This window comes from Taudactylus pleione, unplaced genomic scaffold, assembly GCF_031769625.1.
Source record: "Taudactylus pleione unplaced genomic scaffold, aTauple2 ptg000225l, whole genome shotgun sequence".
In the NCBI taxonomy this organism is placed as follows: Eukaryota; Metazoa; Chordata; class Amphibia; order Anura; family Myobatrachidae; genus Taudactylus; species Taudactylus pleione.
Genome location: NW_028284627.1, coordinates 3,614,009 through 3,639,730, shown reverse-complemented (window position 1 = coordinate 3,639,730; position 25,722 = coordinate 3,614,009). Strand labels below are relative to the sequence as shown.

Here is a 25,722-nt window from a genome sequence, read left to right as displayed (position 1 = left end):
CCCCCAGTATTATGCATTGCATAGACTACATATCTCCAATATTATGCATTGCACCGGCTACATACCTCCAATATTATGCATTGCATAGGCTACATACCCCCAATATTATGCATTGCACAGGCTACATACCGCCAATATTATGCAGTGCATAGGCTACATAACCCCAATATTATGCATTGCACAGGCTACATACCCCCAATATTATGCAGTGCACAGGCTATATACCCCCAATATTATTCAGTGCACAGGCTACATACCTCCAATATTATGCATTGCACAGGCTACATACCCCCAATATTATGCAGTGCACAGGCTACATACCCCCAATATTATGCATTGCACAGGCTACATACCCCCAATATTATGCATTGCACAGGCTACATACCCCCAATATTATGCAGTGCACAGGCTACATACCCCCAATATTATGCAGTGCACAGGCTACATACCTCCAATATTATGCAGTGCACAGGCTACATACCTCCAATATTATGCAGTGCATAGGCTACATACCTCCAATATTATGCAGTGCATAGGCTACATACCTCCAATATTATGCAGTGCTTAGGCTACATACCTCCAATATTATGCAGTGCATAGGCTACATACCTCCAATATTATGCAGTGCATAGGCTACATATCTCCAATATTATGCAGTGCATAGGCTACATACCTCCAACATTATGCATTGCTTAGGCTACATACCTCCAATATTATGCAGTGCATAGGCTACATATCTCCAATATTATGCATTGCACAGGCTACATACCCCCAATATTATGCAGTGCATAGGCTACATACCTCCAATATTATGCAGTGCATAGGCTACATACCTCCAATATTATGCATTACTTAGGCTACATACCTCCAATATTATGCAGTGCATAGGCTACATACCTCCAATATTATGCATTGAATAGGCTACATACCTCCAATATTATGCAGTGCATAGGCTACATACCCCCAATATTATGCAGTGCATAGGCTACATACCTCCAATATTATGCAGTGCATAGGCTACATACCCCCAATATTATGCAGTGCATAGGCTACATACCCCCAATATTATGCAGTGCATAGGCTACATACCCCCAATATTATGCAGTGCATAGGCTACATACCCCCAATATTATGCAGTGCATAGGCTACATACCCCCAATATTATGCAGTGCATAGGCTACATACCCCCAATATTATGCAGTGCATAGGCTACATACCCCCAATATTATGCAGTGCAAAGGCTACATACCCCCAATATTATGCAGTGCATAGGCTACATACCCCCAATATTATGCAGTGCATAGGCTACATACCCCCAATATTATGCAGTGCATAGGCTATATACCCCCAATATTATGCAGTGCATAGGCTACAGAAATCCAATATTATGCAGTGCATAGGCTACATAAATCCAATATTATGCAGTGCACAGGCTACATATCTCCAATATTATGCATTGCATAGGCTACATACCCCCAATATTATGCAGTGCATAGGCTACAGAAATCCTATATTATGCAGTGCATAGGCTACATACCCCCAATATTATGCACTGCATAGGCTACATACCCCCAATATTATGCATTGCATAGGCTACATACCTCCAATATTATGCATTGCATAGGCTACATACCCCCAATATTATGCAATGCACATAGATTTTGATCATTTTTAGACATGTCCCCAGAGATAGGGGATACCAACCTATGGCCTACACTTTCTGTGGGACGTATTTTACATCGTTCAGGAAATTGCATTAACATACCGACGTAATATAGATTGGATGTAGTTTATATCATGGCTGTCGGGATTCTGACCGCCGGCATCCTGTACCCAACCCATATAGATAACCCCAATGTCCACACACCATCATATAAATAGGAATAAATGAGGCTGAACTGAGTAGTATTTTTGGGGAAAAACTGTAAAAATTCAATAAAGAGGTTTGGATCTGCAAAATCCGATGCAGAGATCTTTTATGGAGGGTGCACGACTTGGACAAATAGACGTATTTGTGCACAATACAAATCTCTGCATACTCGCATGATTTGTAATTTGGTAAATTATTCTGGTGGCTCGTTTATACATAAGGGCAGATTAAATTACTTGTCCCCGCGGCTAATTGCCGCGCTGGTCCAATTCAATTGCCGGAAATCCTCGTGCAGGAGTCCCAGCGCGCGATTTCCCGCAGTCGGACTTTACCTCGCAGCTCCTGGTGGTGCGAGGTAAAATCCACGTTAAAACAACCAAATCGGCCTTGCTTGCGGGGAAAAAACACATTGATTCGGCAGTTTATGCGGAATCAATGTGTTTACGCGCGTGAGTCCCGATTTTACGGCGCGGGGAAAAGGCAATTTAATTTAATAGCTTTTCCCCGCGCTGTAGATTTTGGACAGCAATTAGTTGCGGGGACAACCCCGCAGCTAATTGAATCTGCCCCATAGACTCTGGAAATATGGGTATATATGCATGCGAACTAAATTGTGCTTTGTAGTGATGCATTTTGAATGTCCTTTTGTTGATTTGCTCTCTACCAATGCAATCCATTGTCCTGATAACCCGCATTACTGCATGAGAAATATTCTCCTAATTTTAAATCTCTTTCTGATAGCACATGAAAGTACGAATCCCACATGGGTGTCAATTTTTTTTCTTTTATAGCAAGCTATATAACTTTTTAAGCATTCAGTGTATTGTCCTACAATTTCATTACTTTATTTAAACATCTCTTTGGAGGATGCAAAGTATGTCTGTAATGGAATTGTAATGGAACATCATTTGAATTCTATCATGAGCCATGTGACTGTGGTTGCCATGGTAGTCATCTAATACTAAGCAGAACTATAAATCATTACTAGCGGTCTGAAAAAACAAACTAAGGAATGTGGTAATTTACAAGATTCTACTAACCTGCCGCAATGATTTTCTCAGAGCATCTGTTTACTAGTGTAAACAGAACATTCAGTCATTTTGGAAACATAGGGCATATTTACTAAAGTGAGAGTTTTTAGAAGTGGAGATGTTGCCCATAGAAAAACAAACTAAGGAATGTGGTAATTTACAAGATTCTACTAACCTGCCGCAATGATTTTCTGTAAACAGAACATTCAGTAATTTTGGAAACATAGGGCATATTTACTAAAGTGAGAGTTTTTAGAAGTGGAGATGTTGCCCATAGCAAACAATCAGATTCTACTTAATATTCAACAGCACCTTATAGAAGATAATAGCTAAAATCTGATTGGTTGCTATGGGCGACATCTCCACTTTAGTAAATTTACCCCATAAAATCTAATTTCTTGCTGTTAACTCCACATGGCCGAGATGGACCAATGTATCATCCCCCCATATCATGACAAGAAGTAAATTATTTATCAGGCAATGTATCAATACACTTTACTTTCAGGTTTGGAACTGGCTTTTTCAATGCTCTCGTGTGGGCATGTACAATCATTCATTACAGGAGAGGGATCTGTGAAAAAAATTTGTATTAATCAATGCTTGGCAATTTTTACTCTATTTTTGCAAAAGTAGTCCCCAGAGGATTCTGTGAGAACTGCTTTTTATGACTGAAAATAGAACATCCACAGCTGATATCTCCGTTATATGCTCCTTTCATACATTGGGATTCTAAATTAATGTAGAAATGCCCTGAAAACTGCAGTTTTGGGAGGATATTCTGCAAAAATACATAGTTATTCCCCATATTGTTCACAGTGACAAGACACTTCAACATTTATATGTGTGCGCTATATAAATAACTGATAATAAATAAATAAATAAATTTCTAAAAACAAAAATGACCACCCCTAATTAACTGTCATCTCTCATTTTCCAAATTGCTAAAAAAAAAAAAGGACAGATAGGATTTAATTGGTTGCTATGGGCTACAGCAACTGTTTCTATTTTTTTTTTTTTAGCACCAGTTTTCAAAAAAATTCCCGCATAGGGTGGAGGACATGTCTGCCCAGCTTGTCAGTAGCTATACAAGCCTTATGAATGTGTCTGCTTCATTCCATATCTCATGTACAGAGCATGCTGCCATTTCACATCAGCTGATTTACTGTCAACAAGCCGTGTTTTTTCCACTTATGGTTTTCGTGGTTTCATAAAACAAATATGGACTGGGAGATTTGTCTTCTACTGGGAAATATGCCCACTGGAAAGGAGTATTGCCTTCCAGGAGAATATCTGCTGACAAGGCCTCTATTAAGGTAACATTATGGGCACTCATAAGATTAACCGGTTGAGTGCCCGAGTGACGTCCAGTCACGTCACTAAGACCAATGGTCTGGAGGCCCTCATGGTGTTTACTGAATGCAATCAGTGTGCTGCTTGTTTCCAAAACCAGGTTCTCTGTAGATGTTAAAGTTATTTATTTGAAACAAGAGCGTGATATGAAATGTTGTCTTGTTGTCGGTACAGAGTGAGCAGCTATCACTAGGCTGTGGAATGCTAACGGCTGAAGCATTGTGGGACTAATTTAAAAATAGTTATACACAAAAACGTAAAAAAAATAAAAAAAAGTACTTATTTGCTACCTCTGGGCAAATTAATAGAGCTCACATACACCCGAGAGAGCTGCAGTTCTATCAGCATAGCGAAGTAAGATGAGGTGGCTGAAGGTACTATTTTCTGCAGTATTTTCCGGAACGCTATATATCTTGGGCTGTTCGCCTGGCAAAATTCCCTTGCCAACCCGACACGGGCAAAAATCGCATTGCGCTGACTTTCATATAGAAACGTCAGTGCAGTGCAACAAACTGGTTGTGTCTCAGTACAGCTCACCTTAGAGAGCCGGCCCTGCTGTAAAGAGGATGCCGGCCGCCATCTGCACCTTGACCCACCACCCTCCATCTCGACCCTGGCCCACTTTGTACTGGAGGCAAGCATTGCAGCCTCACGGCCTCCCCCTATCCTACGCGGTGCTCGCCAAACAGTGAGATGGTCTACAATTTTGTGGAGACTGGAGACCTAACAACCTTTGAGCCTGTTTAGTACCTGTAACATGGTGCAGTGTGCACCAAGGTGCTATAACTGATAGGACCACGCCTAAACAGGTATTCACTGCACGTTTCCCCAAACTGCACCAGACTATGAAATAAGGCCTATGTTGTCGTGTGCTGTAACCCATAGGAATCAGATTCTGATATTTACTACTGCAGTTTAGGAAACAAATACAAACCTCTGTGTGCTATCGGTTACAAATCTGTACATACAGAACTTTGTTTATACATAACATATTATAAACAGTGTATTTCTGTCATCTTAATGTCACCACAGAAGCCTAGAAGAGGTACAGGGTTCACTTCTTGTGCATGTGACATTTAGATGGCAATCGAAGTGTGCCACTGATTGCACTATTATGTATTTGTACATGAGGCCAGCAAAGTCACCTGGACATGTTTTGTGAAGTAATGTGAAGCATGGATATAAAATAGCACAGGCCTCAGGGGTCCCTGCACTAACTAAACAATATGTTTCTCTGTTTTCTGAATCACCACAATGCCCAATTAACCATTGGGTCACATTTACTATAGTGAAGTGTGTGATTTTATATTATATATATATATATATATATATATATATATATATATATATATATATATATATATATATATATGTATGCCAGTCATGGTGATTTGAAAGTCTCAAACTGCTGATCACCTGGGATTTCCGACCACCAGCATCCAGAAGATAAGTATGCGGGTTAGGCCGGGGTTGTTTAGGTTTAGGGACCTGCTGGGTTGGGTTAGGGTTAGACATCATACCTTTTCCTACTATGAACCTTGGAGTGGATGGTAATACAGCAGCAGAAGACCAAACTGGGTTTCATTCCTGTAAGTTAAAGATAGGAAACTGAGGCAACAGCAGGCACTGGTTCAACAAAACCGTATAGTCACTTGGTCTAAAGAATATCGATTTTGCTTCGACTTTCAGATAGTAGGGTCAGAAATTGTCATCAACAACATGGCACCATGGAGTCCTCCTCTATGGTCACCTTAATACCGACTGATCATATTTAAATTAGTATTGTTGCTGACTATGTACATCTTTTTGTGAGCGCACTCTGCCATCTTCTAATGTCGACTTTCCGGAGTATAACGCACCATATCAAGCTGATTCCACAAACATGATGATGATGAGTTCAGTGTACTACAGTCTCAATCAAATACAGTGCCTGTGTGATGGAAAGGGAGGGTCACTACACGCATATGCAACTTTGTGACAATAGGGATCAGAATCTCTATGGAATGTTTATAGCATCTTGTGGAATCCATTTTGATTAATATATATATATATATATATATATATACTGTGTGTATATATATATACTGTGTGTGTATATATATATATATATCTATACACACACACTTTCACTAGGGAGCGCAGTCTTCCAGTGTTGTATGACGTATTTTGTTAGTCAAGGGCCACTGTTCTGGCACTAGCCAATAAGCTCCCAGATTTTTGAGGACAAGTAAATATGAGCATACAATGTTGATTACTAATTACTATAGCGTGTCTAGCGCCTATCTATTTTATGCACTTGTAATTGGTGGTTTGCCGTGAATGATTATTTTAAATCTAGCTTGTGCTCCTAGTGGACACGTGTGTTAATATCATATCTTATTTTGTGTTTGGACGATCGCTGATCTCATGCTCTAAAACAGCACAGCATTTGGTAATTTTGTAGAATTATTATATTAATGTAAAGTGGAGAGCTTGTGTGTTTCTGGAGCGTCGGTAAAGGCTTTCTGGTCCTGGGCGAGATGATTTGGAAATTGCGGCTTATTTTACGTGTCTTTTTTAATAGTGTATTTTATTAAAAAAATTCTTTAGGGGGTGAATCACTAAAATAAGATGAAGTGGAACTGCCCCTTACTTGTATCTCTTATTGTACAGGGTATATTCAGGAACCAGCGAGTTGACAAAGCCGGCAACTATCAGCGGCTTTCACAGATTTAAAACGGCAATAGAAATTGATGCTAAATCAGGCTTGCTTCACACTTATTTCTGTTACCGATTTAAATTGGTTGGTCAAAGCCGGCCGGTGATTGGCGGCTTGGACCAAACACTGGTTAGTAAATATACCCCTAACTCTTTGGAGTTTATTTGCCTAATAATTTTCTGTGGTTTGTCATTTTACCGTGTATTACCTATAAAAACATATTTAGTAAATAAACCCCTTTGTTTGTCGATAACATCATAGTGCTACTTCCCTGGTGTTCTATGTTTACTTAACTTTTTTTGTTTATTCTGGTGCCTATATTTGTGTATCTATGCTCTGGTGGCAGCTGGTTACTGGTGTTCTCTGCAAATGAGAAGCAGCAGATATACTGTATGGTTCCAGGAGACATTCCACTGATGCCTTTTGTGTGTAGAAAAGTGCATTTATCTGATCTCTTTTGTCAGGTCTATTATTATGCTATTTTGTACATTTCCTCCAGAAGGAAAGGTGCGGCTTAGTGTTAACCAAGTAGTTTGCTTCATGCGCTGTAGCAGTCACCCTGCTGAGTAAAAACCAGAGACCGAAGTGCATTAGTCAGGGCTTTTTCCTGGAATACTGTGAAATATCTCACATACAACCTCAAACTGCTAACCAAAAAATGTATTCATATGAGCCTACTGCACAGTCATCAGATTTACCCCATATTGGGGATATGTACTGTACAATACATGATTGATTTATGTCCTACAAATGATTAATAGAATATATTTACCATAGCAAAGGTTTGGTATATCAAGGTAACAAACTTTACTAAAAAAAATAGATTAAAACCATACATTACAATATGACAATTAAAGCAAGAGGAAGCGGGCATTTCCGATAACAAACTGCAAACCGGCATCTTTGATGTTACTCCACGCTCCTCTCTGAACCCATGACGTCAGTACGATCACATCTTCGTCAAGCCACGCCCCCCCAGACGCGTTTCGTCTAATCAGACTTCCTCAGTGGGAACTACACTTGTGATGGCTTGATCATAAATAAAGACAATGGGTCTGCAGTTTTATGTCAACATTTCAGAACATTGTAATTCGTTCTTTCATCAGGATATAGAAAGAACAAAATAAAATTTTCTGAGACGTTGATATAAAACTGCGGACCCATAGTCTTTATTTATCAAGGAGTGCCACCGATTGAAAGTTGGTTGTATTTTCTCTCATGCTGTCAGTGGTAAACCGGAGGGCACCGGACCTGTGTGTGTGTGTATGTGTATATATATATATATATATATATATATATATATGTATATATATATATATATATATATATATATATATAAGCATCCTGAGACAATTCATGTGTGGGGTTACCTCTCAGCCAAGGGAGTGGGATCACTCACAATTTTGCCTAAGAACACAGCCATGAATAAAGAATGGTACCAAAACATCCTCCAAGAGCAACTTCTCCCAAATATCCAAGAACAGTTTGGTGATGAACAGTGCCTTTTCCAGCATGATGGAGCACCTTGCCATAAGACAAAAGTGATAACTAAGTGGCTCAGGGAACAAAACATCAAAATTTTGGGTCCATGACCAGAAAACTCCCCAGACCTTAATCCCATTGAGAACTTGTGGTCAATCCTCAAGAGGCGGGTGGACAAATAAAAACCCACAAATTCTGACAAACTCCAAGCATTAATTAGGCAAGAATGGGCGGCCATCAGTCAGTATGTGGCCCAGAAGTTGATTGACAAAGAAGGGTCAACACTGCAAATATTGACTCTATGCATAAACTTAATGTAATTGTCAATAAAAGCCTTTGACACTTATGAAGTTCTTGTAATTTTACTTCAGTATACCACAGTAACATCTGACAAAAAGGTCTAAAATCACTGAATCAGCAAACTTGTGAAAACCAATACTAGTGTCATTCTCAAAACTTTTGGCCATGGCTGTATATATCTATCTATCTATCTATCTATCTATCTATCTATATATATATATATATATATATATATATATATATATATATAGCGGGTAAAATAAGTGTTGAACACCAGCATTTTTATATTTGTAATGGGGCTTTTGTAATGACATTTTCACTAAATGTCAGCAACAACCCATGCAATCCACACATGCAAAGAAATCAAACCATAGATGTCCATAAATTTAAGTTATGCGTAATAAGGTGAAATGACACAGGGAAAAAGTACTGAACACACTTACTGAAATGTACTCGTATTTAATACTTTGTACAAAAGCCTTTGTTGGTAATGACAGCTTCAAGGCACCTCCTGTATGGACAAAACTAGCGCATGCATTGCTCAGGTGTGATTTTGGCCCATTCTTCCACAAGAGAGCCTTCAAATCTTGAAGGTTCCGTGGGCTTCTTCTATGAACTCTGGGCCTGATTCAGAGCTGAACGCTCTGACCAGAGTGCTCGCTGTGAATCAGTGCCCTCCTCCATGAAAATGGAGCGGCCTCCTGGACGCTCGTATAGCTGTGGGTGACCACCCACAGCTATAGCGAGCGTCCATGATGATGGTCGCGATGGTCTTGACCATCGCGACCATCGGACTTGCGACGGAGACCCTGCGGTAGGGTCTCCCTGCCACAAGCCCTGGAGTCATTTTGGCTTCAGAGCCAAAATCACTCCCACTGACATCACTAGTGATGTCAGTGGGGTCGGCTTTAGACGGTAGGCGTTCCCATGGAAACGCCTCCGTCTGGCAGGCACGCCCACCAAAGGGGGCGTGCTGTCAATCAACATCGACAGCACGCCCCCTTTGGTGCGAGACCCGGAGCGATGGAAAGCCCGTCGCTCCCCGGGTCTCGCGCATGCGCACGACGGAGCTCCCTTCGTCGTGTGCATGCGCAGTGGGGAACATTGACCCGCTTGCGAGCGTACTGCCGCTCGCGAGCGGGTCTGAATGACCCCCTCTGATCTTTCGTTTTTTCCATAGATTTTCAATTGGATTCAAGTCAGGTGATTGGCTGGGCCATTCTAGCAGCTGTATTTTATTTCTCTGAAACCAATTGAGTGTGTCCTTGGCTGTGTGTGGGATCATTGTCTTGCTGAAATGTCCACCCTCGTTTCACCTTCAGCATCCTGGTAGATGGCAGCAGATTTAGTGAAAATTTCATTACAATAGCCCCATTACAAATATATTTACTGATAAAAATGTTGATGTGTTCAATACTTATTTTACCGTGTGTGTGTGTGTGTGTGTGTGTGTGTGTGTGTGTGTGTGTGTGTGTGTGTATAGAATATGAAAGTTTTTTGTTTTTGGAGAGTGCCAGTATATATTTAGTTTGCCAATATTGATTGGTTAATTAAAATTGAATAACCTTAATTTCAAAATGTACTGTGTAATGTCATGTCTGAATATATAATTAAAATGTTATTATAACATCTCCAGAGTACACCCAAAACAATTTTCCAATAATCAATAAAATATTATTACAATCAATTTAATTGCATTCAAAGCAAAACTTATAAAACATTTTCACATAATACAGAATTAACATCACCCTTGTGAGTTACAATGTTTACTCTTGTTTGTTCCCCATTTGGGTAAGGTTCTGATGTCGACCAGTTAAAAACACTGTAAGCGACAAACGGTATTACCCAACGCGTTTCGTCAATCGTGACTTCTTCAGGAGTGTTTTGTATTCAGGCTTCTCAAATTAATTGTATAATATATGCTTATAGGTTGAGGTTCCTTTTTAGTCCTCATGTAACAATCTAATTTTGTAGGTGAAGCTTTTCAAACTTAACAGTTTTCAAAAGAAGCTAATTAGGTAAGCTTTAACTTCCTCTCCTTGTATAAATCAACTTGTCCTTCCTTGCAGCTGAAAGAGACTTTTGAGCAGACGTACATAGCACCTCGCGTAGCATTTTATTTTTCCATGTATAGTTTTTGGGGTGGGGTTCTACACTGCCGTTAACGCTAATGCAATTGTATCACTAGAGGGCAGATTATATGGGGGAATTGACAGCTTTGAGAAATTGGCACAGAAGAAACATGGGACATGTTATTGAAAAAACTATAATGCTTGCCCATTTTGGTCCTGATTCTGAGCCGCATGTAGTTTGGTTAGCGATACTTTGCATGCCTCCTGGGCTTCATATGCATCATTGCAAACGTTTGCACGATTCACAGTTCACACGCATCTTGGCACGTTTCTCTGCGGCCTCTAAAGAGCCGATGCTGGTTGGCAACAATATGAGCGCATGCAAGAGAACCGTTTTATTGTACTGTGCGTTCTGAGCCCCAAATTCAGACAGATCTTACACCTAGCATGGAGTAGGTGTAAGTGTCGCTGATTATGACGCGGGGTGCGATCTCAATGATGCGTACGTATTAGGATGTGCTAATAAGCGCACCAGCATTCAGAATGTGTCCGCATTGGTACCTGCTTGCGTCTCATAATCAGGCCCTTCATTGGATCTTTTTGCTCGCTGTATGCCAGATCTGATCCTGCGTAGGGAAAGTGCCTTAGCACTCAATTAAGCACCAACATTGTAAACCTCTTGATGTCATTTTACAACTGTCACCCTCTGCTAATGTGAAGTTACTTGTTCCCTTGCCATCACGTTCTTTTTTTTTATTGACATATAAAAACCTATGTGTGCAGGTGTACTGACGTATCTAACTATTAGTATGGTGCCATGATAAAGCAATATGATATTGTGCGGAGTTGGATGGGGCGCGTGTACGTTGCTTACATGGAAAAAAAAGTGTATATATGCTGCGGTTGTGTTCGCGGCAGCGTGTCCTGTGACTTAATTAGGAACCAGTGATTTAATTGAGCCAAAGGAACAGTCTATATGCGCCTTTACTATAATACAACATTTAGAAACGTCCTACAGATGGGGCAGTAAAACTCTCTGGTATCCACCTGTTGGTGGCAGGCTGAGGGTGCAGCGATGAATGCTGGCCCTGAGATCTATTGTCCAGATAATCTGCAAGTTGCAAGATATTTTTTGTGCACATCAGAAAAACTATCCCTGGGGAAACCATGAATGTGTGTTTTGTTCTCAAGGAGGTTAAGAAACAATATATATATATATATATTCATGCTAACATTAATATAACAGTGCTCCAATTATAGTGTGAGCCGTTTCTGATAATGATTTCGGATTAGCATGGGTTTTTACGTGTGCATGGAGTTGTGCACCTTAGAATGGGAAGTAGATGGAGCATTTGGTGGGACTTGATGTTCTCCTGCCATGTTCTGCTTAAAATGTACAAGATTTGAAGCTTTAATATGAAGCGTCTACTTAGTAGAAATTTGAACTTGGTCTTGCAAACCACAAATAAATACACATAGGCTGCCAGTTTTTGAGACCTGAGTAATTCCAAAATATACATATATTTAACATGGGCATGAGCCTAGGGCCATAATATTAAAACAAATACAATAAAACAAAAAAAAAAGATGTGTGGTACTCTCTGTGCAAATAACCCGTAAGAAAGTTTGTCATTTGAACTGCCAAAGAGGGGCATCTATGTTTCCTGGATGGTCAGAGTTTGTCCTGTGCAAATGGCTGTAAGGCATATTATCTTTCTTCTATATAAATTGCATTTTGAGTGGTCATTGTGGGCACTGAGTCTGGATATATGGTAATGGAAGTCTTTATGAGGCAGGCTGCTTTTTGTGCCTATTCAGACTCCTAGGTGGCCTTTCATAATGTTCCTTTCCCCCTCCCCGCCTACTCCTTTCCACAAAAATAGGGCATGGCTGATTTGGAAAATCATGTGCACAAATTCGGCGCACAACCCCCCTCTCCCTTGTCTTTTTGTGGGCATGTCTGGTTGAATTCTTATCAGCGAGGAGGTCGCTGACATGACTTTCAATAGCTAGGAATGAGGAGGAGACGCGGCACAATGGGGCACTCGGGAGGCACTTGCCGCACCATTTGCAGCAGTTAATTAATATGCTAAAAAAAATAGGAACCGCCGATACAAATTGCAGCCTGTTGTCCAACAAAGCGGAGGCATGTTGTAGCTTTTGATAGCCAAGTTTATGGTGCTTGCTAGGGAGGTTAGCGAGACGAGAGCAGGAACTTTTTTTGGACGCTGATCCCCAGTCACTCTGGGCCCCCAGCCATTTACTAGCTGTCTAATTTGCATTATGAATGACATTAAGGCAGCTAACGAGGTTATTGGACATAGCAGTGGTCTCATGTGACCACACGTGGAGTGGGACCTACAGCAGTGCTGGCTGGCATAGGCACTGTGGCTCTTTATGCAGCATAGGAATCTGTGCAATTCTATGAATTACATCTACTACACAAGAACTGCATTAGCCTCCACAGTACAGGAGGCTCGTGCACAATTGCTTGTGCAGTGGGGACGTCAGTGTAAACAAGATAAAAACATAAGTAAAGTTTTGTCCCCTCCAGCCCAGATCAGACCCACTGCGGTTAATGCATGTCTTGGAACAGCGCAATCATTTCCTGCCTCTCCCTGACTGTCTGTCCTGTTCTTTGCAGACTTTAACTTTGCCCTGTACCCGCCGTCTATGATAGCGACTGGAAGTGTGGGAGCCGCAATCTGCGGGCTGCAGTTGGACGATGCAGAAAGCGATCTCTCTGGCGATAGCCTGACGGAGCACTTGGCTAAGATCACTAGCACAGATGTGGTGAGTATCCTGTTCATCTCTTTCTCTCTCTCTTTTTTTTTTCTATCCCATGATAATTTTGAGTGTTAACAGCATGCATGGAAAAATAAGGTAACACAGGCATCTCTGTAAAATAAATAAATAAATATTAAACTGGAATTCCCCCTAAGTTCTTGATCTGCGAATGGTATTTGCAGCTGTCTACAGGAATTGCTTTTTGCCGAGGTCATTTTGAGTTGTTTTTATGATAGTTTGAAAAAGTTTTGTTTCGTTGCAGTATTTTTTAGTGCAGAATCAAATGTCCTTAAAAGTGCATTTGTCATTTAGCACAGAGCTGCCGGCTGTAAACCCCTGCGTAGCAGAGACTCAGTGCTTAGAGGGAAACCCCGGCCGAGCTAGAAGCTGCGTGTACATAACACCCACTATGTCACGGTTTCTGAGATATATGTACTTTTAAAATGTTATGTGTTTCCGAGATGCATTGAGAAGGAATTGTACCATACACGGTGCCCTTCCTGAGCAAGCAGTTACTTGTTGGGGCTTATTTTATAGCAGTGCAATTCGTACAGCTATACCATAACCCAAATGCAGCCAGATTGTAACTGTAATAAAATATTCAGTGCACAAAGTTATTAAAAAAAAGACCCATAAACCACCGGTACTCTGGAAGATGTTCTTGCAAAAGAAACTTGTTATCCCCCCCACCCCCTCCTCATGTCCTCAGTAATCCTGTACTGGCCTGTAGTGCATGGAAGACCTGATTCAGAGCTGTGCGAAGATCTGCAAAAGCCACAGGAGGCATCTTGTGTAAAAAGACTCTCGTTGCCGGCTTCTGTGATCCGCTGCTGCCTCATCTGAAGGCGCAGCATCGGATCACCATGGGACAGTTACTCAGGTTACTGAGAATGGCTGCCACATCTCTGCTGCCGAGGCCAGTAAATATATGTCGTGAGAAGCAGTCACTGGCCTTGGCACTCCCACAAAATGGACATGAGGCACTTCCGTTTTTGTGCCGCGGTCTCTGTTTCCTCCCCTAAATGGCCACAGCTCGGTAATTATGCTGCGGATGCCCCCACACTGCCTCCTGAGCCAGCAGCAGTATTACGTCACATGTGCACTGCCGCTCGGGCGCAGTTCAAAAACATCTGATGGCTGAGACCGAATCGCTCCAGCGTCCGTCTCTGAGACGACCCCAGACTATAGTAAATGCCTACTTCTTTACATCAGCAACTAGGAGAATGCTGTAATGAAGTGTATGATAAAAACTGTTTCATTTTGGAATGTTTTACTAACAGGAATCAGCCTGCAACCACATGACACCCCCCACCCCACCCCCATTCCCCTCTGTGAAATCCCCGACAGCCTCTGAACAGTAACCTCTTGATTCCCACAATGCAGTTTGTTTACAGTTGTTCCTAATTTTAGATGACCCTTTCTCGCAGAATTGGCAAACCTGTTCTTTCTAGAAAAAGTTCAAATAAATGGAACTAGGTCATTAACTTGCTGGACAAGTGTTTCCTGTTGAAAAAAAAAATTCAAAATAAAAGTCATTCAGCGAGTTTCAGGAATGTCACATGTAGGTTTTAGCCCTTCTGAATATTATGCTTTATCCTACCTCTGAGGTCCCCTATTACACCTACACTATGTCACTGCTATACACGGTTACCCGTTATTCAGCTTGCTGCCGCTGCCCAGCGTTGTATGAATCACAGCACTTAGGGGAAGTTTTTCTTTAGAGAGAAACTTGAGTTAAAAAGTTCTGATTCAGACAAAGCAAAAAAAACCTATAACAAGCAACCGAGAGCGGATGATTCACGAGCTGGACATTCCACACAAATTACTGTATATCCTGTGACTGCGGCACCAAAAATTGACCAAGTGTAAACATAACCTTTCCTTTAGCATTGATGGCTACAAGGACACATATCAGTAACCAGGATATCTCATTACACATTGGGGACAAATAGGATTTTATATGCATTGTATAGCAAAAGTGCAAACCAGGGTTTTTACTACAATATGTGATTGCCTATTACCCCCCAGTAGGAGTTGCGGAAACGTTACTGCTGCATTCACACTGCGTGTTACTGAGCACTTGGCTTATCGGGTGCAGATTTATTTCTGCTTTCTCGAGCACTGAACTCCCTTTTTGCTTATAAATATGGCTGGAAGAGAGAATGCATGCATCTCATATACGTTGAAGGCTACTGTAAGTTTTAAGGACATTTGTTATTTAAAAAAAAAAAAAAATTGTGTATGTATCCTAAAGTGTTTTGTGAATGACATCAGTATATGTTTATTGGATTGCATTGTCTCTGTATAGGTCTATATATCAATCACACAGGTGACTATTCTGAAAGCGAATCGGCCGTAACTACTCCTTCATTGGGTGCATGGAAATATATGCGCTTATTCGCCCATCTATTTGGTGGAAAAGATCTGTCTGGAAACAGGCGTATTGATGCTTCCGCTCAACTCTGCGTAGCCCACAGTCCCAACGACACGCCCTCCGTGAGCTTAGTCTACGTGGGAACACCCAGTTACGCCCCTTTAAGCGTAGACTTGACTGAAACGCATATGATCCATACTTTCTTGCGCTTGGTTTGGGAGCACGTTCCACTCTACAATGGCCTCTGAATTTAAGATTGGAAGAAATTCAGGTAATGGTGCATACACACGTTCAGATTTTTCATCAGATTTGAACGATAACTATTTTAAAAATCGTTCAATCGTTCAAATCTGATGAAAAAATCGTTCATGTGTACAAGCATGAACGATGGACGATAAACGATGCGCGTTCACGTTTGTTAGAGAACGATATCTGACATCTGACATGTTTGCAGTCAGATTTGTCAGATTTCGTTCTTTTTCTTCAGATATCGTTCAAATCGTTGAGTAAATCGTTAGCAAAATCGTTTGAAAAAAAAAATCGTTCAAACGATATCGTTCAAAAGAAAAATCTGACCGTGTGTATGCTCCATTAGCTGCTAAATGTGGCTGTACAGAAAGACCACCAGCAGAAGGGGCACACATAATTACTGCAAAATAATGACACTTAATAAATCTCAACATAGCAAACTTACCCTCCGAACCTAATTCATGCTTATATTTTCCTCAGCCCATTGGCTAGTCATAAAAAAAAGCATCATATTTCTAGGTGTGGCTATTAAATAACGAGACTAATGCTATCATTTGTTTAATTATATTAAGTACATTTTAATTCTATTCCCATTTTATGTAATCCCCTTATGCATCCACACTCCTCTGTATTCTTATTTTCCATTGGTCAAAGCTGTGCTGTAGCTCATTATCTGTCAGCTGTCTCCACAGCTCCGTCATTTTCTTCTTTACCTCAGTAACTGATGCAAAACTGGTTCCCTTGAGTACAGATTTGACTTTAGGGAAAAGAAAGAAGTCACATGGTGCTAGGTCTGGAGAGTATGGAGGGTGTTCTAGCTCTGCAATCTGTTTCTCTGCCAAAAACTGCTCCACAGAGAGAGAGAGCTGTGTGCGCTGGTGCGTTGTCCTGATGGAGGATGAAACCATTTTCCACAACTCTGGCCTCTTCCTTCTGATTCTTTCCCGCAAAGTTGCTAAAACATTTTGGTAGTAATGTTGAGTCACCGTTGCACCTTCTGGTACCCAGACTTCCAAAATAACACCCTTGATGTAAAGGAAAACAATTAACATGGCTTTAAATTTGGATTTGCTGAGACGTGCTTTCTTCATTCTTGGTGATGAGGGTATTTTCCAGCGCATGGACTGGCATTTTGTCTCAGCATCGTACTGGAAGACCCAGGTTTCATCACAGGTAATAACTTCATCTAACAAATGCGAATCCACTTGTATTTGTTCCAAAATGTCTGTACAAATCCACTTTCGATTTTCTTTTTGCTTGGCAATGAGAAGTCTTGGAACCATCTTAACACATAATGTTGTCATATTAAGATCTTGCTTAACAGTTTCTTTGTCAATGTTTACCAATTCTGCTATCATTCGGATGCTGAGTCGACTGTCAATTTGAACAATTTTCTAAATTTTTTCCACATTTTCATTTGTTTTTGTTTGAGAAGTTCATAATCTTCGACATCCTCACAACAGTCACTAAATCTTTTGTGCCACTCAACACATGCAAGTGACATACGTACAATCTGCCCTGTAAGCCTCGGTTAGCATACGAAAAGATTAGGTGGGCATTTGGTTCAATTTAACTAAAAAGTTTAAGGTAACACTTTTTGAACTAAGCATTTTTGTGACGCATGGGGAAAAAAAATACAACTTCTTTGAACGTTATGTGACAGCAAACCTATCTGTGCAAGAGGGGTGAAACTTGCAAAACTATTTTGGGATAGTCCAAGGTCAATGTTTCCCCACTCCCTTTTAACTTGCGGCATATGGTTTATTTTTACAAGTACAGTCTCGCCTTTTAATAGCCACACCTCGTATATGGATCTCAGGCAAAAATAATGAAATAACAACAAAAATAAAAATAATCGGCAAAGTTATTTCCAAGAGAGCTTAGCAATGAACAAATGTGCATGGCATGGCAGAGACTGGCATTAAAATAGATCGCAAAAATCCCACAAGAAACTAAAATCCTATTACAGTGATCCCAGCAGCCGAGCGGTGAAAAATGTTGAATTGTAATCATTCTTGGAACAAGCTGAATTTTTAGTTGGCAAAAATTGTGTTATTCCTTTTTTAAATACTGTATCTGTCATAGGACTATGAAGACAGCGCAGTTTATGTGAGGTAAATGTCTGTCTGTAGGGGTATGACAAGGCTGCAAGCTAGCAAACAGAACTGTTCCTCGCCTGGTTTTCGTTATCAAGGTTCTCCTGACTTTCAAAAAGTCCTTCAAATTTTTCTCAAGAGCTTGATGACAGCTGGGAATATAACTCACTTAACGCTCTAAAAAAAAAAATGATACAAAACCTGATTATATTGTAATATGTTGCAAAGGAAGGTGGACTGGACGAGTGGCAGATTAGTTTTTTTTTTTTATTATCTATAAATCCATTCAGAAGGTACTCACTGCATGCTGTCATATTTGTTTGTAAGACTGCCACGTCACAAGTGATGGTCCAATACAAGTCAATAAGCTGTCCTTATTACCACCTTACTACTACTGTAACAGTCAGAAAAATCTATTTAAATCTCTATAGAATGTTGCTTGTGTCCATTATGTATATAAATTTTACTGCTGACTAATACCCCTTTCTGACTTAAGCCTAAAACCCGGGTTTTTGCAAGTGAATGCGTATCAACCCGGGTCTGGCGTAAGTCTGAAAGGTGCAACCCGGGTTGATAGTCGAGGATCTGCGACCCTGCTCGCTAGCAAGGTTTATCCCAGGACCTGCAACCTGGGTTGACGACCCGAATCGAGTGAAAGTTGCGACCCGGGTCTTGATGACCTGGGTAACTCTTAAAACAAACTGATTGGCCGGGGAGAGTGGCACTTGGAGATGAGATCATCTCCAAGCTCCTACTGAATGCCGCAAGACCCGGGTCAGGTGTGAAGGGTGACGACCTGGGAATAACCTTGGTCGTCTCTCATAGTGTGAAAGGGGTAGGCCGGCTTCAACCCGTGCTCTGTGTCCCGGCCCGAGCTGGGTTGAAGCCAGGATTTTATGCCTGAAGATGAATCATTAGGGCAGCTCCCACTGACTGTAGAAAAGATTTCAGTCACTACTGTAGAGCTTATTTATTTTCATACATTTAAATGTGAATTACCTATTGGCCTGTTACGGGTGATATTTGGGCTTATGGATACCATATCTAGCACATACGCATATAATACAAGCCACACCTGCCCGAGATATCAGAAGTTGGACATAATTGCCTTTATACAGAGGTGAATATCTGGCATAAAATGGAGCCATAACAATTTATAAAGGATCATTAATGAAGCTGCGTTTTATTGTACTAACCTCCTACCTCCACATGATGAAGCTCCGGAGGCTGCTTTGTGCAGTTGTTTAAATCTCGGGGCAAATTCCGCTAAACTCTGCAAATCAATACCATTCGCCACATTATTAAAATGGCGGCAGATTGAGTGTGCGAGTGGGCTCAGTGTGGGCCAGTGCTGTAAGAATAGGATGAGCCTCTAGGTCACACAGATGCTCCAGCTAGGGTGAGGAGGAGGAGGAGGAGGAGGAGGAGGAGGAGGTTAGTTAGTGCAATGTAACTTGTAAGTGGTAGTTCAGATTGAAGTCATGGCCTTTTAGTCATGACATGATGTCATGCGTGTGGGTGGGTAGGGGCCTCGCTGTGTATATATAACACTCACAATCTGAGTTAGTTTTTCCACTGACAATTCTTCTGCAGTGTGATCTGCATTACGCTAAAAAGGGGCGGATGTATATATTATATATCAGTTTTATTCTGTAGGCTTTGGATATTTTTTAGAACGTTAAAATGTGTACAACCCATTGTCTGTCTCTTGTACAAATGAACCTTCAGTTTCACAGCTCTTTCTGGCAGAAGTTGCTTAAGACGGAAGTATGACCGCATAGGTGGGGTGATGGGGGGCCCCGACTCCTGGAAATTCTGGCCTCTCATACTGGCCTGCTGCACTTTTTGTTTAAAAATAAAATGTCTTTCTTCTTTCCATTTTTGCACAAAATAGAGCTAGAGAGACTGATCAGTGTGTGGGCTGTGTCTTCCTGCCAGTGACTCATTGAAAATGGACAAGTTAAGGTTACAGTCGGCTGTAAGCTCAGTGTTTACCAGCACAGCGGTTAACCCCTCGGCCACCAGTGAAGAAATTAGGTTATGTGATCTAGGAATTACTGCGAGGCAGCGCACCCATTTTCTTGTATCCTGCATATCAAGCGTCGCAGTGATAATTCAGTGCAGATATACTTACACTGCACAACGGGCTACATTTTATTGGAACGTAATAACATACTGTATTACTGACTCATTGGACTCTTAAATAATGTCAGCTGTTGCTGTTTCTAGTGACTCCATTCCCTTCCGCTAGAGGGGAAAAAAAAAGAGAGAGACGTACTTTAACTGTATCACTACCATCCAGTGTTGGCAGAACTCAGATCAGTCAGCCCATTGTCCTCCAGCCTTTGTGGAACTAACCCCAGCAAGATTGTAACTCCATAGCAGCTATTCTATGCTATCATGTCACAAACATATTTCACAACTTTGGCAGCTCTGATTGTCAAAGCAACTACAACCCAGATAGACGATCATGATCTTTGGAACGGTTTACTGAATAAACTCCATTTATTAAGCATCTACAACAGTTATATATAACCCCATGATGGAAAAAAGTATGTACATTTTGTTAAATATATTATTGTGTAACATGATTTAGGCATGGACCAGGGGTGGATCCAGATAAAACTGACAGGGGCACTATAATAGGGGTGGGGGTAGAGCCGGTGGGGGGTGGCGGCGGCAAGGTAACTAGTGGGATATCGCTTTGTCCCCATTGTGAATATAGGGTCTGCGAGCAATTTGCACCGGCTTTCATTTTGTGTGTGTGCCAAAAGGGGTGTGGTCATGAGTCCCTAGGGAATTCCGCAAGACAGGGGGGTGTGGCTTTACTTTACTTCCATATTCAAGTGGCTTGTCCTGCAAATTGGGAAAAGCCTGCCAGCCAAGCAGGGCACGGGGAGGTGAGACTGTATGCCAGGCCTACAAAAACCCTTCTGTTGATTGCCAGATGGCAAGTTTGGCCGTGAATACACCTATTGAAAAACAATGACTGAACATTTTAGCACCTCTTCCCACCAAACAGCTTTGACGATAAAAAAAATAACACCAGAACAACCATACATAAAGTACATGCAATACACAAGGCCAAGAGAAGTTATGTCCTACCCGCACTTGCCGCCTTGAAAACAGCTGGTGTTCAAAGTTATGTTGGGGCTTGTATAAATTATGGAACATTACAGGGCTGTCTGGATAAGCGAAAAAATACCCCAAAAATTCCTCCAGCACTCTGCACACAGGCCAGCAAAGAGATTTGCACATATAATCGGAATTGCAGAGATCTCAGCACATATATTTGCAAACATATGGTTAAGTCACCAGCCACGCCATGCCACGGCATCTCTGCTTTTGGTGGCCCTAACGCTACATGATAATAGCACCCACTTTGGGTCATACATTTATGCATTTTCTTATGCTACATGATATTAGCACATACAGTACATTTGTATATTTCTAAATTGAGATCTTACTCACCTGGAGACACCCCAGGAACCTCCAATATGGCACTACAAGGACCAGCACACCCTCCAGTTTGGGGACACCCGAATTTCGTAATTGGCTGGCCTGTGCAGCCCACTTCACCAGGAAAGTGGGCGGCACAGGCCAGTCAGTTACGCAATTCGCTTTGAACCACGTCATCGTGGCTCAACTTCCTGCTCAACAATGCCGGTGTTCTCGGCATTGCATAGCAGGGGGTGGGGCTACGATGAAGGGTTCGCGTCAAACCCCAGACCAGCCTACATCAGCCAAACCCCATCCCAGACCAACCCACCTCAGTCGAGCCCCGCCCCCCTCAGTACCGACCTGGCCGTCTCCTCCCAAAGGAGGCAGCCAAAAGGTCGACAAGCTTGTTACAATCTAAATGTATAGTGAGTTTAACAAGTATTTACCCCTTTGTCATGTTTAAGATCTAATTCTCCTGAACTATTTTTGTAAAGTTTTTTCTTAATGAATTATATACAAAAACAGATGTAATTGATTACATCCTTATTTATTCTCTTTGCTAGAGTACACCTAAATTAACTTTGTCATAATCAGATGTCTTCAGAATTCACACCATTAATTCTTTGGAGTCCACCTCTACACAATTAAAGGGTGTCAAAATAAATACACCTATCTGTCTGTAAGAAGTACCACAGTTAGTTGATCCAATTGCAAACAAGTGCTTCATCATGAAGCTCAGAGAACATTCAAAGGAAATGTAAGGAATTGTTATTGACAAGCACCAAACAGGAGAAGTATATAAGAAAATTTCAAAGACTTTTAATATCTCACCCAAAGTACTGTCACAGCTATTATAAAGAAATGGAGAGAATATGTCACTGATGGAAACTTCAAAGCAGAAGATGACGGATATGGCATAAGTTATCTATAAGACAACCATAGCCCAAACACTGGGCCTGATTCAGAGCCGGATGCTCTTTGAGAGCGCTCGCTCTAAATCGGGACATCCCTGTTTTTTTTCAAAGACGGCCTCCTGGCCGCTCGCTAAGCTGTGGGTGACCACCCACAGCTTTAGCGAGCGGCCAGCTGATGGTCACGACCACCGCGACCATCGGGGCTTGCGACGAGACCCTTTTGGTAGGGTCTCGTTCCCGCAAGCCCCAGTGAGCTTTCAGCTCTAATAGAGCCGGACGCTCACCACTGACATCACTCGTCAGTGGGGCCGCCACCAAACGTCAGACGTTCCTTCGGGAACGCCTCCGTTTGGCCAGCCACCCCCCTTCTGCCCGCCTCCAAAACGGGGCAAGCTGTCAATCACAATCGGCAGCTGCCCAGCTTTGGTGCGAGACCCGTAGCGACGGAGCGGCCGTCGCTGGCCGGGTCTCATGCATGCGCACGCCGGATCCGGCATGCACAGTGGGGAACCATCGACCCGCTTGCGAGCGTTATGCGCTCGCGAGCGGGTCTGAATCAGGCCAACTGTACCTGGGAGGGGGCAGATACAAAACTCAGCAACAGTTTGCTCAAAAGTACGTGAAAGGACTACAAAATGCTTACATACAAGCAGCAAGATGCTATGTCCGTCATCGCAAATCAAGAAAACTATTCCTTGCATTAGACATGGTGGAAGGATGCCTCTCTGCTTTAGGGGCCACAAGTGGGCAAGATGGAGACAACGAAGGAGAACCCAGTTTGTCTGCCAATTACTGAATGACAAATCTATAAGCAGGAAAATTACAGAAAGCATTAATATAGCTTTTATTGGAACGCACCCCAAAAAAGTCAACGTCTAAGGGTGGCCAAATGGCAGTCCTATTGAGGATCGGTTGAATGATCAGCTAAACCTCACCAATCGCCATCCAACCTAATTAGCCATCAAGCAGTATTGTAAAAAAAAAATGGATGTGGCAGGAATTCCAGAATAAATCCATTTGGGTTCCACCAGGAAAAAATAAAATGTAATAAAAATGGCAAAGTTGGTGAATACCATCAATAGCCACTATAGATACGTTGAAAGTAGAAAAGAAAAAAAAATAGCCGAAGCAATCATGAGTGCATTCGTATCATTTGTGTCCCTGCTCTCAAATGATACTATAGTCTTGCCTGTATACATGTTTGCGTGTTGCGCCAGGGAGCTGCCATTTTTAAAACCAGTACAGGTTGTGACTGTTCGATCCCTCTCTTGGTGTCAGGTCATATTTTGTATGCAAGGAAACAGAAGACAGAATTGCCTGGAGATAAAGGAATAATGAGATAGTTTCCTAAGTTGTCTTTGCCTGATTTGGCAGCTGCTCCAAGTTCATTCAGCTTTTTGTTTCTGTGTGTGTGTTTTGCGTGTGTGGTTACAATGGGGTGATGCAGATACACTGCAGTCTGGTGCTGGAGTTCCGTCGTCTCATTCATAAGTACAGAGCAGGGTGCAGCGCTTGTGAGGGAGCCAACTAGCAGAGGAAGTAAGGGCCCCAGCTAATGAGCTGCACTATACATACTTTTCTTTCCGCCCCATGATCTACTAAGCACACTACAATCATCGGGTTTGATGCTTGTCCCTATGACAAGCACAGCAGATGCCTTCTCTCTTAACGGACAAAGAGCATTTATTACAAGCAGCAGAGATTTGTATCCAGATAAATTTAGTTTATTTTTAGCATAATTAGCTTTTTGGCAAGAGCTAAATACAGGACCCCAGATGGCTCAGTTCAAGTAATCAGAGTGTTTAATTAATCATCTGAAAGATGTATTTAGACTTATATTGGCTTCATAGGCCTCAAAGCCTCACACTCGTAAATACAAATATCTACAGCATAGAGGCCTCTGAGGAAGTGCCTTTATTGTCTACTAACATGCCATTTTTATAAGAAATTCAGTGTTGTTATTTTTTTTTAGCATTTAAAGTGTTTATTTTTGGAAAAATAAGATACATTTTAGAATAATTGTTTTCTGGGCCAAGGCACCCGGTGTTTGTATAATACCCCTTTTACACCGGAGCTAAAACCCGGGTTATTGCAGGGTTAACCTGGGTAGCTCCCTGGTGTAAAAAGGGGAGAGGGTTGAATCGCCGGGTCGAGTAACCTGGCAATCCAACCCAGGTAACTTGCAGGGTTTAACACGGGAGTAACCCGTGAAACCCTGCAGTGTGAACGGCGCACTCTGGGTCACGATGACCTGGAGCGCGCTGCATGCCGGCCGATTGGTCCGGCTTCATTGGCGCTTGGAGATGACGTCATCTCCAAGCGTCCACTTCAATGCCGGAAAAGGCGGCACAATGCAGACCCGACTCCGGTGTGAACGGCGCCGACTCTGGAATGTCCTGGGTCTGCGCCGGCTAAATTCTGGGTCTGATCCGGATTGGAACCCTGTTCCAACTCCGGGTCAGGCCCGGAATTTAGGTGTAAAAGGAGTATTACATAGATTTAAATTGCTAAAATAAAATCCTAACGTTATAATAGCATAGTAATCAATTTATTAGTATTTGCTAGTTGTTGCCATCATTATAGGATGTTACTGCTGGCAGTTGTGTAAGAAGGCGGTCCAGTGAAATTCTGAGACACCTAACGTATTATGGCCCTCATTCAGAGCCGTACGCTCTGAATGAGGGCCGGGCTCCATGAAAATGGAGCGTCCTCCTGGACGCTCGTATAGCTGTGGGTCACCACCCACAGGCTATACGAGCGTGCATTGTGATGGCCGCGATGGTCGTGCGCATGCTCAGTCCATAACATCGACCCACTTGCGAGCGGACAGCCGCTCGCGAGTGGGTCTGAATCAGGCCCTATATCCCCATTGTTGTTGCAACTAGTGCTTGCGGCCAAGCGTTATAATCACCAAACAGCTGTTTAACCTGGGGCTTGACATATAGGCATTGTGCTTAAATAATAAACAAGTGACTAGAATACCTGTGTGTATAGGCAAAAAAAACCTGACGTTTAAAAATATCTATTTGATAAGAGATTTATATATCACCAGACTGCC

General features: G+C 41.9%; 1 protein-coding gene across 1 annotated transcript in view; it reads left to right on the top strand.

Moving 5' to 3' along the window:
* The window catches only part of CCND2 (cyclin D2), a 55,613-nt gene that overhangs the window by 11,975 nt on the left and 17,916 nt on the right, over window positions 1-25,722 (top strand). Inside the window, exon 4 of the mRNA XM_088478914.1 lies at window positions 13,448-13,596. Within this exon, the coding sequence (XP_088335040.1) occupies window positions 13,448-13,596 (149 nt within the window). The remainder of the gene's footprint in view (window positions 1-13,447; window positions 13,597-25,722) is intronic.